The 19606-nt window shown below is 39.0% G+C and overlaps 1 protein-coding gene across 1 annotated transcript in view; it reads left to right on the top strand.

Annotated features, from left to right (window-relative positions):
• Positions 1-19606, top strand: part of ARID4A (AT-rich interaction domain 4A) — a 48773-nt gene that overhangs the window by 18850 nt on the left and 10317 nt on the right. The window contains exons 10-17 of the mRNA XM_058025871.1: positions 510-586; positions 2047-2213; positions 11679-11751; positions 14041-14135; positions 14456-14553; positions 15904-16132; positions 17748-17998; positions 19345-19542. Of these exons, the coding sequence (XP_057881854.1) occupies positions 510-586; positions 2047-2213; positions 11679-11751; positions 14041-14135; positions 14456-14553; positions 15904-16132; positions 17748-17998; positions 19345-19542 (1188 nt within the window). The remainder of the gene's footprint in view (positions 1-509; positions 587-2046; positions 2214-11678; positions 11752-14040; positions 14136-14455; positions 14554-15903; positions 16133-17747; positions 17999-19344; positions 19543-19606) is intronic.

Raw genomic sequence — 19606 nt, 5'->3', positions numbered from 1 at the left:
CTCCATATGTTTTGCTCTGAGAACACTTTTGTAATTTAAAAATTAAAATCAACTGTCTATCAATGCAAATCTGTGAATTGGCTTCACTGTTGTTCTATGCTAGTAAAAAGGCATTTTGAAAATAGAGGACTTTTCTGTCCTCTTAGCTAGATCCTTGTTTTGGAGAGCAGCTGTTGATTCTTGTGCATATTTTCAGTTCAGAAAATTTTTTTTGCCTGCATGTTTAACCTTTGCAAATTTGTCCTTTATTTTAATTGCTTAGCCTGCACATTTACAAAGGTTTCTTAATTACTTAAGGATGCTTTAATGCCTGGATTTCGAAGATTGGAAGCTTACCCTGGGTAACTTACTCTTGTATTTGGATCATACAACAAGTGCCTTGGGCAGTTAGTTGTTAGCAAGGACCTTGCAAGTGAATGGTAACTCTTGAAAATTTTAGAAATTGCTGTTTTTCTAAATCAAATGCTTGCTTTTCTGTGATGTAATCACAAAACTTTATTTTTTTACAGTTACTCAATAGCAAGAAAAGACATTAAGGAGCTAGATCTTCAAAACTTACCAAAATCAGAGGCCTCTCCTAAAAAAGGTAATTTAGAATAAATTCTAGGTGTTTAAAATAAGTAATTTCATACAAAGGTTCTTTTAACATTTGCTGATAAATGATGACCTGTTGATTTCTGATAATTGCTCTTGGATATTTTGTAAGCAATTTTAAATGGGAGAAACTGGAGAAACTTTGGATATAGCTTTTGTCTAGTAGAAATGTGATTTTTTTAAATTTGATTTTTTATTTTATTTTTTTCTTTATTTGATTTTTAGTTCATTATTTTGATCCAGTCCAAATTTGTGGAAAATGAATAGAATATTTTCAGTGTAGTCTATTTGAAGTTGCCAGTGAGCAATGGAATATATACTTACCTCTCCTAATACTAAAATTTTGTGCTACTGCTCAAAACACTCAAAACACGTGTTTACTTTAAAGATACCTAGACAGCAGGGTGTAAACTTCATAACAAGTCTATGATTAATGTTTAATTTAAAAATTACAGAATTAGATGAATGGATAGATGACATGGATACCAGAATCCATCAAAACATGAAATGTGTTAAGGAGAAATGTTTTGATCGTATTTATTAAAAATTATAATTAAAAATGCCACCCAGCAACAAGAAAATCCCCACTCAACAACAGTATCTGGTTTGAGTAAAGGTGTGCAGCAGCTGCTTAACAAGTCAAAATTTAAAATGCTTAAAAAAAAAAGGTTGAGGTGGTTTTGATTGATTTGTCTAATACTATATGATTTCTCTCCTACTTTGTTCTTAATAGCTGTTTCACAGTACAAGAACTTTAGAACAGCAAAAAAAAAAAAAAGAACAGATGCCAGGTTTGAGATAAATTGAAGAAAGGGACTTTTTTTTCCTGTGGAGAACATAATTGGGTTGTGACATTCCTTGCTACAAGGGAATATTTTGGAACCAAAGGTACTAATGGTTTATGGTTTCAAAAAAAAGAAAAGAGTTGAGACCAATGTCTGGAGGTTTTTCTGTCAGCAGTGTTAAAAACTGGTGCCTTTTCTTCTCTGCTAACACTGAACAGTTCATTGCAGTATGTTCTTCTTTTGGGTGTTTTTCTGGCTCCTTTATTAAAGTCTTTTATTGTGACTGAGGGGCAGATTTTGGGGTTATCTGGGTTTGTTTTGCTTTGTTGTTTTCCACCCTTGGAGCACCTCTGAAAGGAAAAGAATTTGAGGTATTTCCATTTTACAAATGTAACTTGTGCCTGTCCCATCACTCCTTTGCTCACTAACATGTTTTCCCTCTGTTCCAACCATTAATGTCAAATCTCTTTGGGCAGTGCTGGTTTTATCTTTAATCTGAACCATGGTATTTTGGAAAGAGCAAAGTAAGCCATGGTGCTTGATCTGTGGTGGATTCATTGCATTTCACTTGGTGTTGTGATTTACAAGAAGGTGAAAAGGAAATAAAAAAAGCTTTGTGGCTGTGAATGCTGCAGCTGAGGTAAAGCCAGGGCCCTTTCCCCTCTAGGGCTACAGGAGGCAAGCACGTTTCTCAGCACCAGGGCTGTGCCTAGGAACTGGAAAATGGACATCAGTGAGATCCTGGAGTCCTCCAGCAGTGATGAGGAGGATGGAGCTGCTGCAGAAACTGATGAAGAAGAGCCAAAAAGAGAAGAGAAAGCAGAAGAAGTAGCGGTGAGTCTGCTCAATTTGTCATTTTTGGACAATCTCAGTCATTTTTCAGGGATAATTTCATGACTTGCTTGCCTGAAAATTCTGCACTTACCAACATACTGTTCTCAGACTCAGCTCACTTCAGTGTCTTTTCACTCCTGCTCATTTTCTCTCTGCTACAGTTGTCTCTGTTGGGATTTTTGAACAGTGGCAAGTTGTCTCCTGTTACCCATCTCAGAAACTAAATTCAAGGCAGAGAGGAGTGAAAGGTTCTGGGTCAAAAGAAAAGGCAAAACCTAAAAACTTCTGTTGACCCTAATAGTATTAATTCCACTTTAAATACAGTATCTTTGTATTTTTCTTTTGTAATTTCCTTTTGGATTTTTCTTTGTATGTGTTAGAACTCTAGATACTAAATTTTTAAACTTTCTATACTAAAAAACACAAAGCCTCAAGAGAGCATTACATTTAACCTTAAGTCATAGAGAAAGCTTCCAAAATTAATTAATAATACTAAAATTATGAGTATATAATTTAAATAAAAACTTCTAATATCACAAAATAAAAACCTTAGAATTTAAAGTTTTAAAATACAGTAATATATATACAACAAAAACTAATCCTTCTTCTTCACCCTCTTCATAAATTTATGTAGTATTCTATAATTATAGAAAAAAGTCTGCATTGCAGACTTCAAATAACTAATTATTAAACTAAAAAATAATTAAAAATATTTTAATAATATTGAAAATAATTTTAAAAATAAAAATTATTCAAATTATATTTAAATATAATTTCTTAAATAATTTAACCTTTAAAAATCTTATAAAAATAAGAAACCATTTTTTTATTTATTAATAAAATACTGTAGAACGCATGTGTATGTAGGTTATATAAAAGTAACTTGTTTCAGAAAATAGTAGTGTGATTTCAAAAATACAAGAATTTCAAGCAAAAGCAGGAGGTTGATTGAAACCATGAGCTGATTCACAGGGCAGTAAATGCTACTTAGGAGCAGCAGAGGACAGACCTTGGTGCCTGTTAGGTTGGGAATCACAGAATGATGTGGAGGATGGATTTTCTGTCTGACGTGGAATCACAGGATGATGTGGAGGATGGATTTTCTGTCTGACGTGCTGTGGCTTGTCCAGACTGGGACAGGAATTCATGGAGAGCAGCCTGTGGAGAAGAGCTTGGGGGTTCTCGTGGGTAAAAGGCTGGATTTGAGCCAGCAGTGAGTGCTCATGGCTCCGAAAGCTGAACGTGCCCTGGGCTGCCTCAAAAAGGGAATTCTCACTTTCCTCTGCCCTGTGAGACCCCTCTGGAGCTCTTTGTCCTCAGCTCACGGGGAGCTGTGGGGGCTGCCCCAGAGGAGGCCATGGAGCTGCTCCAGCCTGAGGGCTGGGGGTGTTCACCTGGAGGAGACCTGAGAGCCCCTCCAGGGCATAAAGGGGCTCCAGGAGGGCTGGGGAGGCACTTTGGACCAAGGGCCAGGGGGAATGGCTTTACAACTGACTGAGATTTAGGTTAGACATGAGGAAGGAATGCTTGGCTGTGAGGGTGTGGGGCCCTGGCACAGGCTGCCCTCAGAAGCTGTGGCTGCTCGTGGATCCCTGGAATTGTTCCAGGCCAGGTTGGACAGGGCTTGGAGGAGCCTGATCTGGTGGAAGGTGTCCCCATGCAGGGAGTTAAACTGGATCATTTTAAGGTCCCTTCCAACCCAGGGATTCCACGTGATTCCATGATTCTCATAACAACAGTTTTTTCTGCATTCGAATATTTCAAGTGGTTCCTTTTCCATGAAGTTAACCAGTTTCCTCATGCCATCAGAACTGCTTTTACAGAATTCTCTTCTATTTCTGCTCCCTGCTTGTAACCTGGATGTTGGATTTAGAAGCATGGGCGGAGGTGGGGGGTGGGGAGGGGAGGCACTGCGGGATTTATTTGTTCTCACAATACCCCCAAAACCACGACCCGCGGAGCCCCGGCGCGGCCTGTGCGTGTGGGCAGGAAGGTCAAAGGCCGCTTCCCCTTCCCTTCCCTTCCCTCACGGAATGGCCGATGGCGCTTGGCGGCGGCCTCGGCGTTCCCAGGGCAACCGGGAGCGGGCGCGGCGCCTGCGCGGGGAGCGGCCGCGGGAGCCGGGGCTGGCCGGGGGCTCGGAGATGGGCTGGCCCTTCCTCTGCCTTTTATCTAATGCCTCGCGTTCTCCTTAGTCTCCCTAGTTCTTTTGATTAGTATTTTTTTTATTATTTTTTTTTCCCCTCTCCCCGTGCGGAAGAGAATGTAAGTAATGCCGGTTAACCGCGGCCGCCGCGCGGGGAGAGAGAGCGAACGCGAGCGAATATTTGGAAGTCAGGCTGAAAATATGTCCAGGCAGTGGGCAGATTAGATAGAAAGGAAGTAAAACCATTTTACGTTTGAAAGAATGCAGCTGCTAGGTAAGGATCGGGTGCTTGGATGTGTGATGTGAGCGTGGTGCTTGGGGATGGGGGTTTGACTTGGGTTTCTGAGCTGGGAACTGTCTGCTGGAGCTTGCAGCCAGGGGAGATCTTTCCAGGTAAAAATAAAAAAAAATAGACAATAAAAATCTATTTTTAGATGGGGATTTTATGCTCGGGTATCAGTGTTTTGGAAAATGGAGGAGATGGCTGTGTAAGAATAATGGTATGATAAGATAAATCTGAGATGAATGTGTGCAGAAATGTAAAATCCTCTGGGTTTTTTCCCCTCTGTTTGCAGTGAAAAAGACTGAATAGGCCACATTTTGCAGGGTGTGAACTGTTGCAGGCTGTATTGCTCTGTCTTTATTAACATTGGTTAAAATTTCAGAGTATCAGTCACTGAAGATCAAGGATTGCTGTACTAGTTTTCTAGTATCCATTTTTATTATCATTTTTCATGCCTATTGCATAAAATGCTGTGTGTTTCAAACAAAGAAGGGGGAGGGGGAAGCTTGGTGATTAAAAAAAAAAAAAAGACATTCCTGTAAAAGAAATAGAGATTATTTTTAAAGAAGGATGTTAATGTAAAATAGTGAAGCAAAGGATTCCAGACAGGTGGATGTGCTGATAGGAGAAGCTGTGGAATCCATTATTTCCAGGTGACAAGTAGCAATGTAAGGTGAGCATCTTCATGCTGAAGCTGTGTAACAGAGGGTAGATATGAATCTTTTTAGATAATGTCACAGCAGAACTGACATGATGGCCTATTAAGTCAGATTCCTGGTTCAGCTGTTAAAATACATATTTTTAATTGTGGGCCGTGCTAGATATTGCAACAGACAACATTTAGGGAATTCAAGGAATTTCTGGTTTTTTTCCCTAGAAAAGCAGTAATACTGGCTGCAGAGAGATTTGACAAGTGAGTGATTGGGGTTTTTTGACAGTATTTGAATACAGATTTTGAATTACTGAAATTTTACATTTTATAGAGTGCTTCCTTTTATTAATCAAGGTCAAAAAATGCTTCTGTCCATCTTCTCCCAGAATATTCTCAGTGGGCTTTTTGTTTTAGCACTGTAATTGGTTATATTATTAGAGATGGGAGTGAGATTATTAAAAATACCTTTTTATTTCCCCCCATTCCCATCTTTTGGTGTGCACAGCAGCTTTGCTGACAAGGCCTGTCCAGCTGCTGCCCAGGCATGATAGGCCATCATTAAATAATCAAATGGACACAGACCTACTTAATATATAATCACAGGATAAAGTCAGTCAGAAAAGTCTAATTTTGGAATGGAAAGGATCCTTTTTTTCTGAAGTAGGATCTTTTATAATGATGATGGAGCAGAGAGATCTGCTGTAGCTGGTGACATTAGATCCTGCCATTTTCCCAGTAGCTGGCTTAAAAATCTGCAGCTTTATTTTGACAGAAACTTATCTTTCTAAGTGTGTTGCCTTTTGTGACATCTTTAAGAGGTGGTGGAATTTTAAACCAGGTTTACAGGGTTTTAGTAAGCTAAGGAGGGGGAACAAACATGGGGTTGGTTTGGTGCTCCTCCTCCTCACCCCTGGTGAGTGACTTGTGTGGTCCAGAGTAGACTGGGAAGGAGGACAATATGGAAATTGCTTGTCATGGGCTCTAACAGGGATTGCATTACACAGAGCTACTCAGCATGTTCAAATTGCTGGAATTTTGGTGATACATGGTGCAACTCAGGATTATTTTCCATTAGCAATTAAGATTTTAATAACACATTTCATAAAAAGTGAAAAAAATCCAGTGGTATTATAAAAATAAAATCTTTATTGAATGAAAATGAAAGGAATAATTCAATTAATTTGAATCCAGATAAAAATCTGAATATTGCTTTTGCTTCTTAGCCATTTTTCAACATGTCAGAGGAAGATAGTCAACTGTGTTTGGAGGGTACATTTGGCAGCCTGTGCACTGCAGCTAAAAGGAAAGAGAAAATCTTCACTCCAGTATCTCCACATAGAAACAAAGCTTTTGGAATCTTGAACATTACCTGATTTTTGTTCAAAACAAGTTGTATCTCCTACTGTATTTGCTTGTCTTGAAGCTGTTCTGTCAGGGAAGAAGAATCTAATCTAAACATAAAGCAGTGAAGCAAAGGATTCCAGCCAGGTAAATGTGCTGGTAGGAGAAGCTGTGGAATCCACTGAGATCCATCACATTTGATTCTCAAGCTTAAATATGGAAATCCTCCCTGTTTTACAGGGGGATGTGTAAGCAGTATTTGGGTTTGGCTCTGTCTCCCTGTGAGCCAATCTGATTCCATTAAAATGAAGATCTTAACGTGCAGTTATTTCAAATATCTTCTCAGTACATGTTCTCCACAGATACATTCACTGAAGACCAGACTAAAGGCAAGGAATTTCTTCAGAAAAAAATTCCAGGTCTCCATGGCTCATTGAGGGAAGATTTGTGGCACCTGCAGGTGTTTGCTAAGAGGGATTTTCTTCAAGGCTTGTTTCTGACAGTCACCTGGAGGATGGATGTGTGGCATGTTTAATGGGGTGCATTCATTTAACCTTTTTAAGGTTCTTGCATCACAACAGCATCAAAAAAATCAGTCACAGTTGCTTTACATTGTTGAAAAGGGAAGATGCCAGAGGCATTTTCCAATGTTCCTACTCTGCAAATAAGCAAGGATTTCAGTTCTCATGATAAGTTATTTCCATATATTTTATTAAGTCCATAATGTAAGGATGAGAAATCCATGATGTGTTTTAGGAGGCTTGAAATTCCTACAAATAATCAGTAGTCGACTATTAAAATATTTACATTTTCCTTCAAAATAATTCTTGTTCCCTGTGTAGGCTCTGCTCTCAGTAAATGTGGGAGATCACACAAAATCATACCCAAATTGCCCATGTCTGTTGCAGCCTATTTGTATTTTAAAATAACATAGCTGACTCTGAAAGTTCAATACAGGAAAAGAGTCATTTCAAAGTTAATGAAGGGTGATACCCAGAAAGAAGTGGTTTATTAGATATTAAGAAAAAATGATTTCCTGTGAGGATGGTGAGGCCCTGGCACAGGTTGCCCAGAGCAGCTGTGGCTGCCCCATCCCTGGAACTGTCCAAGGCCAGGCTGGAGCAGCCTGGGATAGTGGAAGGTGTCCCTGCCCATGGCAGGAGATGGAACAAGATGGGTTTTTAGGTCCATTCCAATCCAAACCAACCCAAGATTCTGTGATTTATAAATATAAACCCCCCCAAGCAGCTGTGATGTGTAATGCACAGAATAGCCTTTAAAAATAGCTAAACATTGATTAGCAAATCCTCCTTCTCATGCATGTGTGCACTTGTAGGAGTTGTGGCTGCTGTGAAGCACAGCCTGCACCATGCCATGCACAAATGTTCTTTAGAGCCTTCCTTGCTCACAGTTTTATGCAAAGAGGCATTCTCAGAATGTCACTGCAAGGGAAGTTGCAAACTGAGGCACAGCTCTGGAGTGAGTCATTGTTGGTTTGTGGAATTTCTGGTTTCTTGTTGGTATAAATTAACATTTTAAGACCATGCTCATCTCCACGTGGTTCAAAGCTGTTAACTTGTTGCAATCAGTTTAATTCTTGTCATTTCCTTAATTAGTTTTCAAGCTCAGCTTTAGAAAGCAAATGTGCAAGTGATGAAATCTCATTGAAGTACTGTGAAGCAACAAAATTACATTTACTGTAATTCTGGCAGCTTGTCTTGATCATCTCTTCCTCTGAACTCCAAATCCTGTGGATGCTGCTCTTCCTCTTCACCTGCATTTCTTTCACAGAAGCATTTATGGTCCTGTCAGTCTATTTATAACATAAAAGAGAGATCTGTCCCTGGTAGCTCCACCTTGGATTGCCTGAGTGCAGGGTGTACGTGCTTGGAGGTAGAGATTCATTCTTTCTTTTGTAGAAGCAACTATTTCATCCTTTGTGCTCCCACTCAGCTCTAAAGGTTGGCACCCACAGAAGCTTGAACATCTTTCTGGAGAGTAAATGATGAGTCAGGATAACAGAGCCACATTCTTGGTGAAAATCATGCTAAGGACAGAGGCAAAGCTCATGGTGAATTAGGTGACTCAAAACCAAATGAAGCAAAAGTGTTCTACACATTTCTGTGTGCTTCATGGTGCTGGTGCTTACCAGATAGATCTGGAAAATACATGAATGCTGGTAATGTTCATAAGAAATGGAGTTGGGAAGGAAACGTGTCCATTATACAAAGATAAAAGATAATGTTCATGGTCAGTTTTATTGTTTTGCTATTTCCATGTGGCCTGCTTGTCAAAAAGGAGGAAAAAAAATCTCAAACTCATAAAATTTCAATCTTTAAATTAGAAAAGGGGCATATTAGAGATTTTTTTATTTATTTTCATTTAAATTAGATTCAGCCTCTCATCCTGAAACTGTAAAGTTTTTCTCATGTTACATTTAGCTGTGCATGTTGGATGAGCAGCAGAAAGGTCTCAGTTTTGAAATTGCAGCTTAAAATTTTCCTGTTGTTTTGCCTCTCACTTGAACTTACCTTTGGCTATAGTCTCCCCCTTTTTACAACATCTGTATAAGAAACAAAATGAAATGGAGAGACAGAATTCTCTTCAGTAACAGGTTTTAAATAATTCTCACTGTAAACTTACTTCTGCCCAGTCTAAAATGGGCACAAATGCCTGGATAGTAGCAGTGAGTTTTGGAGAGCAGCACTGTCATCCTTTTCCTGCTGCAAAGCAGTGCTGGGAATTTCAGCTCTCCATTTGCTCTCTGATGGTGATCACAGGTTCTGGCATCAACATTTCTCAGATATTTCCCTGATTTGGTGCAGATTTACAGCAGCTTAGATGAACCCCCATGGCAGGAGGTTGGGACTGGGTGGTCTTTAAGGTCCATTCCACCAAACCCATTCTATAATTTTATGATGGCTGATATATTTGTAGTCAAACTCACTCAGAACAGCAAACACTCTTTGGGATTCTTTAATGTCCACTTCCAAACAGATAACCCTGGTAAAAAAAAAATGACATTTTATCCTCATGTTTGCAGTAAGCATATCCAGGAGGGGTTGGTCTTTGTCATTTTGGCCAGAAGCAGAAGAGCAGCTGATCCAGGCTGTGTTCTGTGGTGACAGTCACTCAGGGCTCACTCAGGGGACTTCTCAGAAGGTTCTGGTGCCTGCCCTGCCCTCAGTGCCAGGCACAGTTCAGCCTCCCTCTGTCAAAGGGCTCTTAAACCACCAGCAGAGAGAAGCAGCTGCAGACTTTGGGATGTCTCACAGGTGGATCATTATTGCAGCCAGGTTTTGTGCCCCCACCCTGTAATACTTTCCATCTTCCCTTTTTGCTTTTCTTCATCTGCATTTCTTCCTCTCAGTCTCAGTGGAATGGCTAAATTCTGGCTGCAAGATTGCTGTTTTTAGCCTACATTTCTGCTGTTCTGACCCACAGTTCTGGTTTGGCTTGGTGCCCACACAGAAGAAATGGCTTTAATTCAACTATTCAGAAGTATTTCTGGATGTTTACTGTTATTAGATGTATTTAGTTTGCACAGTTTGAGCTGTATTGCCTTCAGCCAGTAAACATTACAGTAGATGTAGAAATTTCTCGATCTTGAAGTTATTTTGCAGTCTGGATGGAGAGAAAAAAGCTGTGGTTTCTATAGCAATACTTCACTTGATAACCTGGAAGAGCATGCTAATTCTATAGATAACTGTTTCTCCTTATATAATCCCTGTGATGTGCTGAGCAAATGGTAACTGATGCTGTACAGCTTTGTGATTCCACATTTCATTTCCTCCAATTATTCCACAAGAAAAATTAGTGAAGTAAGACACAGATATTGTCTCTGCCTGATTGTGGCTGAGCCCTGTTGGGTTTAGAAGCTCAGAATTCAGTGAAGCAGGCAGGGCTGGGATTCATTCTGATGCTGGACAGATTGCTGGTTAGCAAGGCATTAGCATGTACATCCCCATTTCCCTGCCTATCTCCTTGCCTTGCAGCTTAAAGTTTACAGAATGCAGAGATGACTGAAATCTAAATTGTTGTTCTGGTTTCCTTCTGGAACTGCTTGTCACTTTCCTGTTATTTTTAATAATGTAATGATAAGATTTTTTGACACGTACTGTACGTCTTTCCTTCAAGACAGCTGCAGCCTGCCTTGTGCAAACTGCCAGGCTGGCAGGAAGAAAGTGGCATGCAGAAAGCAGTGCAGGGAAAAGGCTTTGGTTTTTGGGTTTTTTTTTTTTTTTTTGTGGTCTCTGCTAGAATCTCAAAATTCCATGAAGATACGTAGACATTATTTCCTCTGCCTGCCCCTTCCACCCCCTCCAATAAATTGACTGTATTTTAAATAATTTTCACTGGAATAAAATGGAATAAAAGGAATTTCTTTGTTTCATGCTGAGGATTACTTGCCATAAATTTATCTCATAGTGTTTATCTCTTTGAGGCTTCAAGTTGTAAAGGTGAAACTAAGGAATTTATAATAATAATAAATTATAGAAGTGACTTTAGAGGTGTTTCCAAATATAAGCTGAAATCAAGCATTGGAACTTAATTACAAAACAAATACTGTCTGGAGCATCTCCAACAGGTACTGTTGGAGAAAGAATTGATCTGCAACCTGAGATAAAGCTGGGATACGGAAAATGAGTTAAACAAAAAAGCCCCAAGCAAACAGAAAGAACCTAACAAAAAAAAAAAAAAAAACAAACTGGAATTCCTGTGAATTCTTTCAGTCTTGTAAATACCAGACCTCTTCTGTGCTAGGCAGGTATGCTGTGTGTATCAGAGTTTTCATTTGAGGGTCACTCATTCATTCTGTCCTGGACTGATGCTTTCCCTGACTTGCATTTTCTTCTTTTCCTCCTGAGGTCCCACTTCAGTCTTCTTGAGTCAATTTTGTTTTCTGCATATTTCACCATTACATGGGTTCAGGGCCAAATGGGAAGTGGTTTGGGTTTAGTTCTTGCTCTTAGGCTTTTGTACAAATAAATGGTTACTTTGCATATTTGCTGTTTTCATTTTTGACTGCATTTATTTTCACAGCCTGAGGAAGAGCTTGATCCTGAAGAGAGGGACAACTTCCTCCAACAGCTTTACAAGTTTATGGAAGACAGAGGTAACACTTAATTTTCTTTTTTTTTTTTCTCCAGTCCACTTCTTTAATAGCACAGCACTCAAAGGGAACTCAAATCCTCCCTGAGGTGTTTTGGTTTTGTTTTGCTTTCACAAAGGCTTTTTTATGTTCCCAACACTTGTTAAATAAGCCCTTAGTTAATTTCTGGTAGTCACAGCCATGGCCGAGAGCTCTGCTGCTGTTAATCCCAGGCTGGAAGCTGAGAAGTCTGTCCATGGATGGTGAAATCCAACCAGCACAGAATGGAGATGTGCCATCCTCTGATCTCTGTGCTGAAATGGAGCAGTGATACCTGAAGAGACAACTTAAAAGATTCTATTTTATCCTGTAGTTACAACAATAAAATAGTGTATTTTAAACATCTGTCTTTACAGAATTAAGTGAGGCTTAATAAATTAGAATAGTTGAGGTCTGGGTTTCAGAAGTATCAGAAGTGCTTGTGCTCTGCATAGGGAGCAGGAGGTACCTGCTGGCTTGGGAGAGCTGCTGTTGCATAAGGCATGTGCAGTTGTGATGGGACTGACATGAAAATGGGAGCTTTTATGCTCCTTTTTAAAAATCTATATTCAAGCCTGCAGAATTTTGTCTTTTAGAGTATATTGGTTTGATAAATTTTACACATGAAGTCACCATTTCCATCCTGTATTTCCAATACCATTTTCATCCTGCAGTAGCCTTGGTGTGGAGGTAGATTATAGGTGTAACTGCTGCCCTTTTCCCTTTGCTTTTCAGCTTTCTTTTCTCTTGACAGCAGCTACCTGAATGATATTTCCATAGCAGCACAGAGTGCAGCAAGTGTTGATGTATTTGAATTTGAAATGACCAGAGCTAAGGGTGAAACATGAAGAACTTGCAGAGTCTGAATATTTGCCCCTTTCTTTTTTGAGAGTGGGAGGTTGTTGAAATTAATGGGGGAATCAAGCTGCCTTTGTAAAAGAGGGTCTGTTCTAAGGAGGGGTGTTCTAGAGCACAGAATCATAAAAGCACAGTCCAAAAGGTGTTCAGTATTACCAGTTCTTATCAGAAATTTAGAAATTGAGCATGTATTATAGCAAAGTGTTCTGGAGCTCATCCAATATAATTTTGAAGGCCTCCTGTGTATATAACCAGTGTTTCTGGAGAATAAGCTGCATTAGGGGAATAAAAGGCTAACTTAGGGGGAAAGAAAAGAAATCATTCTGCTGCTGGGCTAATCCAGAGTTTTCCTTTCATGTAGCCTGATTCTTCCCACTTTCCTGTTTTCTTGCCTTCTCGTTCTCTTTCCTAAACACTCACAGACTACAAAACCAGTAGGGATGTCAGGACCTTGTGAAGGCAGAAGAGGAAAGCATTTGTATGATGAATTTGAAGACTCAGTCCGTGAAATATTTTTCAAGCCAGTCTGTGGATTGAGCAATGCACAGGACTTCTTCAGGACTGGGACTTTCCCCTTGCCTGTTTGCTTTTTATTTTCCTTCTCCATCCTTATAGCAAGATTTCTGTTCCCAGCAGATTTATTCTACATTCTCTTCTCTCAGTATAAATGTTTTGATTCATGGAATCATGACAGTATTCCCAAAGTCCTATACAATTATTTTAATGATTCCAAATATAATTGCATGGAGTTGAGGGAAGATACAAAGCAGCAGGGAGGAGGTTTGGCATTCTTCCTTGCTGGGAGGATTATTGTCTACGTATGCAGCCACTTGCCCTAAGTCACTTTTGGTTTCTCCTTCTGCAGATAATTACTGTTCTGTGTGTCACTGCCACTCAGCTGATCTGAGTTCTTTCTTTTCCCTGGAACTGCCCCAAATATTCATGTCCTGTCAGGTCCTTGTGCTTTTCCACATTCTGACAATTTGCCTGAGTGTCTCTTCCTAATCCAACCTCTCTGCTTCTTCCTCGTTCCTTTCAGCCCACGGTGCTTTTAGTTAATCTCTTCACACGCTGCTCTATTCCAGCACTCCTCAGGTGTTCTCTGCAGCCTCCTGCAGTTCTGGCTGTGCTCCCTGCTCAGGAGAGGAGCAGTGGGATGCAGCCAGGTGGACCAGGTGGATGGGGGTTGTTAATAAACCTGGGAGGCTGATAAACCACCCAAGGATAGTGATGCATTCAAAACAGAGTGAAGCCTTGACTGATCATTGGAATTTACTGACTTGGGAACATACCTTAATTCATTAAATACAGATTTTAAAATGCAGAAGAGTACTTGTAATCAAATGTGTGCTAAAGGAATGCAAGAGGCACCTTGCTGTTCTTTGGGATAACTTGTTTCTGTTTTATTTCTTTCAGGTACTCCTATCAATAAACCACCAGTTCTGGGCTACAAGGACCTTAACCTCTTCAAACTTTTTAGGCTGGTTTATCAGCAGGGTGGGTGTGACAATGTAAGTGCTGGATGTTCCCTGAATTAAATGGCTGTTCATTCATATCTATAAATGGTTGTCCAGGGAAGCTGTGGCTGCCCCATCCCTGGCAGTGTTCAGGCCAGCTTGGATGGGGCTTGGAACAACCTGGGATAGTGGGAGGTGTCCCTGCCCATGGCAAGGGGTTGGAACTGGGTGATTTTTAAGGTCCCTTCCAACCCAAACTGTTCATTGATTATAAAAGACTTTGGCTTTTAGCTCTGTTAGATATTATTCCTTAATGTTCTAATTTAACAAAACCTATAAACTTCATTTTTTCTCTTTTTTTTTTTCCCCCAAAGATTGAAAGTGGTGCTGTATGGAAGCAAATTTATATGGACCTTGGCATTCCTATTTTGAACTCAGCTGCTTCCTACAACGTAAAAACTGCTTATAGAAAGTAAGTTCTTGTATTGGATAGTGATGAGAACACTTCTTTCTTTTCCTAGTTGTAGCTTGGACAATATTCAAGAGGTTTTTGGTAGTTAGAGACAGTATTTTATATTCTTCAGTTAATGAACAGTTCTGAGCATTTTCCAGTGCTGATGTGGAGGAAAGGAGGAAGCAGTCAGGGCAATAAGTTCCTGTTGCGCTGATACATCAGAATTCTACTCATTTTTTTATAAAGAAACTTTCACTTTCCTCCTGTGCTGATGCTTTTTCAGAATAAACCACTGAAATTTAGAAAATAAGCTTTGGCAGATTCAGTTTTGCCAGTTAGACAATTAATAGTAATAAGACTCCTTAATCTTTAAATCTCATATGCATTGAGGAGAATTTTATACCAGTTGCTTTAACTTTGTGAAAGGTTTTGACTGAAAAAAGGCATGCTTAAATTGTACATTTACATAAAATCTTTGCAGAATTTGTAGAATAACTGTGTGCATTGCTATGGTGGATGTGAGAGTTATTAAATAGTAAAATCATTACTTACATTGACCAAATGCATAAATCTTTTTCTTCTCACCCTCACTTTCCAGCTGTGTTTTAGTTTTTGAATTGGAAACCTTTCAGGAATTACATTTTCCAAGCTTGTTTTCTAAATAAAAACTGTTTTATTGTTTATCCTCCTGGAAGTTTGACAAGAAACAATTGGGCTTTTTGAGTAAAAGGGAAGAATGAGATTCTCTTGACTCAAACCTAAGGAAATCTGGAAATAGGGATCAGTAATGACTCAACTCATGTTGATGTCAATGAAGATGACAATGTTGAGACACTCTTCAGTGGAATTTGAACTGGGCACATGTTTAAGGTCTGTATTTTACAGAGAAGAGTGTTTATCCTGGAAAGAGTAATTGGTAAATGTGTACTGGGTTCTGTTACAGTGGAAATAATGATGATGTTGTTGGGACACATGAAAATGTGTTGTGACAGTGATAGTGTGTTGTAACTTGCATATTAATTCTTTGAGGAATAAACTAATTCATACCTCTGTCACCTATAACTGGATTAGAGTGTGCACAGGCAGTGCAAGAGAGCAAGCTCATGCATGGCATTACTGTCATGAATTCTTAACTGGATGGAAATGGAGTTAAATATATGAGAAGCACCTCTGTGTATTCTTTTTCAGCATTTGTTATGAAATTGTTTCACTTCAAAACCTTCTCTAGCTTTTATATTTTTATTTGGTTGTTGTGTGCTTTTTTTATTATTATTTTCCTGAAGTTACTGAGCAGGAAAATAGGTTTTATGCACTTGAATAAATGAAAAATAAACCATGGAATATAAATGGGACCTTGCTTGTCTGTAGGTATCTTTATGGTTTTGAAGAGTACTGCCGTTCTGCAAACATTCAGTTTAGGACCATCCATCACAATGAACCAAAAGTGGTAGAAGAGACACAGAAACACGTGGAACCAATGGAGGAAAGTGTGAAAGAGGAACAAAAAATGCCCCCAACAGAAGTTAAAAAAGAAGCAGAAGAAAATTATTCCAGCAGTGAAAGTGAGAAAGAAGAAGTTGAAGTAAGATCCCCAAGGGTGAGTGGTCTGGACTGATTTGTGTTTAGTCCCTAACAAAGCCCCTTTGTGTAGTGAACAGTTCCCATAGTGAGTTTTCCCTGTGCAGCAGCTGCACATTGGAATTGTTGCACTGGTGCAAGTGTGGAGTTCTGTGGGTGTTAATTGTTAATTATGTTCTACCTGGACACAGAGTCAGGTTTGATTATTCTTTCATATTCCACACCATGCCTGGGATCTGCTCAGGCTCAGCTGGAAGTGCTGTGGTTCAGGGGTGCCTTGGAGCTGTTCTCATCACAGCAGTGAAACACAGCAGGACAGTCTGGTTGTGAGTGAGGGTTTCCACAGGCACATGGAACCTGGAGCCTTCTGGCAAGAAACAGGAATATCAAAAACCTGCTGTGGATCTTAGAATCAAAGGAAGACCTATTTCTCTGAGCTTGATTTTTATCACAGTTTCTCTTCTAATAGAAGAAACATTCAAATCTTAGAGTATATAGACAAAAGTAGAGGGAGGAACAATTAAGTTTAGCCTCCATTTGTCTTTAAATGCTGTAGAAGTGAGAGTTGTGTTAGTAGCTACACAGATCAGATCAGTGGCCCATCAGCTGGAGGGTACTAAACACCATGAAGAATACAGACAGTACTTCAAAGGTGTTGGAATATGACTACAGCACTCATTTAATTATGTTAAAAGAACATTTTGTGCTCTTCAATAGAGTATGACTACTGAAGGACAACAATTGCTGCTTTTAAATTGTTCAAGTTCTAAAGATTCTGTTTGACTAAAATGTTATTCAGTTGAAGTCGTCCTTGCAAAGCAGCTTTTCAAGCAAATATGTGGCCTTATAGATTAATAGATGAAAGGACATGGTGTAAACACAGGTTGAGACTTCTGTTATATTTCTGTTTAAATGAAAATGGTTGTTCCAAGCTGCATCAGCCTCAGTGAACTTCCTGACATGACATTAGCTTTGTTCTTAGTTTGTTCATTTATTTTTGAGTTTGTTTTTCTTTTTGAGAAAGCTCAAAAGAAGGATAAAGAAATGTAAGAATTTTTTGTCTTTATGATAATTAGCTCTTTGTTCTGACTAAAAAACAATGATCCCATCAAGAGACTTCTAATAAATCAAATGATAATCCTGTGCTAAAACTCTAAGAATCAGTTGCAAATAGTCCCAGGCAGCAACTGCCTGAGTACTCAAGGTGCCTTTTAAAAATGGGATATTTAGAGTTTTTTGAAACTCTGTTTCTGCCCTTGATGTCCACAGGTGACTGTCAGGATTGAAGATGCCTCCCCTCCATATTCCTATACAAGCACTCAAATAATGATATTGCTGTAGGTGAACAAGACATTTTGGCCTTTTCTGTGGAGTAACAAACATTACAGGTCCAAACAAATGTCCTGAAATCCTCCATCAGTTAATCAGAAACTCATCCTCATTATTCCAAATGAAGCAGATAGAAAAACTTAAAGCTTTAATTTTACTATTTTAGAATATTTTGCACTTTTTTTGCCATCTCCAGCCTTTCTTCTCTACAGGAGTTGCATGTCTCACTTTTTTGCTGAGATTTGGAGAGGTTATGAAGAAAGCAGGGGACAGGAGTCATTAAAGTGATTTTATTTCTGTTCCAGGGACGAAGAAGACTTGCCCGTGATGCAGCCCCTGCTAAAAAAGATGGTGAAGAGGATAAAACACAAGACAAGTTAAAAGACAGTAACAAAGAAAACAAAGATGTAGAGGAAACACCTGAGAATGCAGAAAAGAAAGAAAATGAAACTCCTCTAGGGAAGAAAAGCACACCAAAGCAAAAAGAGAAGAAAATTAAGAAACAGGAGGATTCTGATAAAGAGTCAGATGAAGAGGAAGAGAGGCAGAGGGACAGGTAAGCACTGACTTGTATCTCCTTCTTTGAGTCTCTCTGTGCCATAATTGAGCTGTTCTTCAGGCAGGAGGACACAGACTTGATCTTCCTGAAGTGTGAAAATCAGCAGCCTTATTCACTCAGACAGGCAGGGAAGGGAACATTTTATTTCAAGCTTGTAGAGCCTGCTGTACTTTCTGGAAGCATCTTTTTGTGCTCAATGCCAGGCTGTATTTTTCACTGTCACTTCACTTGCCAAGGCTGTGTTGGTGTTTTTTATCTCACCAATACCTCCAGACACCAAACTGACCAGGCTGTGAGAGGGTGGGAACAGCTTGGGGACACTTCCCTGGGCAGTGGAAACAGAAATATGGCAAATCCCTCTTCTCCTGTGCTTTGAAGGGTTTGCTGATGGCTGGTGAAGCTGCAGGCTCCTTGTTTTTACTGTCAGATGATCAAGGCAGCAAAGTTTTCTTTAAGCTGTGTGGGTGTTACTTGTCCTCTGAGTTCCTTGCCACAAGATAATTGATCTTTCACTGGAGGCCAACAAATCTGTTTCATTAAAAGCAAACTCATAGTCCTTTTTAGTATTTTATCTCTTGCTGACTTTTTTGTAGAGTAACTTCTAAATTATGCCAAATTGTCCCTTAAGTAGGGAAGGAATTATAGCTAAAAATAGGTTTGATTGTAGTTCATCAAAATATGTTTGAGTATAATATTTAAACAGTAGCTAAAGTTGTAATGAGAGGTGGATGTATCTAATAAAGAGCTCTGCAGACACTTTCAAGCTTGGCTGAACACTTTTGTGATCAAGATTTTTTCCAGTGGAATGGTGTTTGTGTCATGAGAGGATCACTGTGATGGATTCACTGTAGAGGATCACAATTCAAACTCAGGTGCAGTTAATAAACTGTAGCATGTTAAGCCAATGGTAAAAGTACCTTTTTTTTATAAATAATGTGTCAAAATCAAATATTTCAGAAACTGAAGTTATTTCTTTCTTCCTATGCTATTTAGGAGACACACACTGAGTTAACTTTTATTCCTGAGTTAACTTTTATTCCTTTTTGTATTATCAAAATATCAATTTAAAAATAATCTTTAAGCTTTGAAGTAGTTGTATGCTTTATAAATTGTGTTTAAATTTTAATAAAACTTGCTGGATATTTTTGGCACTTAGCCCTATTATCCCTAAGTTCTGTTCTTGATTTAAAAAAATCTGTTTCTGAGCAAGCTTCAGAGATGCGACAAGGTATAGAAAATTAATTTCTTTTTTTGTTGCAGCCTTTTTCTACCTCGACTACTCTCTAAATTTTAAAATATGATTGTTACTAATTAGTGGCCATTTAAAATATCTTTTACTGCAGGGAAGAAATTGAGAACAAAGGAGAATCAGAAGGTGAAGAGGATGAGGAGGACACAGAACCCTGCCTGACTGGAACCAAAGTGAAAGTAAAATATGGACGTGGAAAGACTCAAAAAATTTATGAAGCCAGTATTAAAAGCACAGAAATTGATGATGGAGAGGTTTTATATTTAGTTCATTACTACGGTTGGAATGTAAGGTGAGGATAAGAAATTGCCTTTCCTTTCTTTGTTCAAAGGCTTATTTGCAAAAGAAATTTTTGT

The sequence above is a fragment of the Melospiza georgiana genome, chromosome 6 (genome assembly GCF_028018845.1).
Source record: "Melospiza georgiana isolate bMelGeo1 chromosome 6, bMelGeo1.pri, whole genome shotgun sequence".
In the NCBI taxonomy this organism is placed as follows: domain Eukaryota; kingdom Metazoa; phylum Chordata; class Aves; order Passeriformes; family Passerellidae; genus Melospiza; species Melospiza georgiana.
This window is presented reverse-complemented; position numbering and strand designations above follow the sequence as displayed.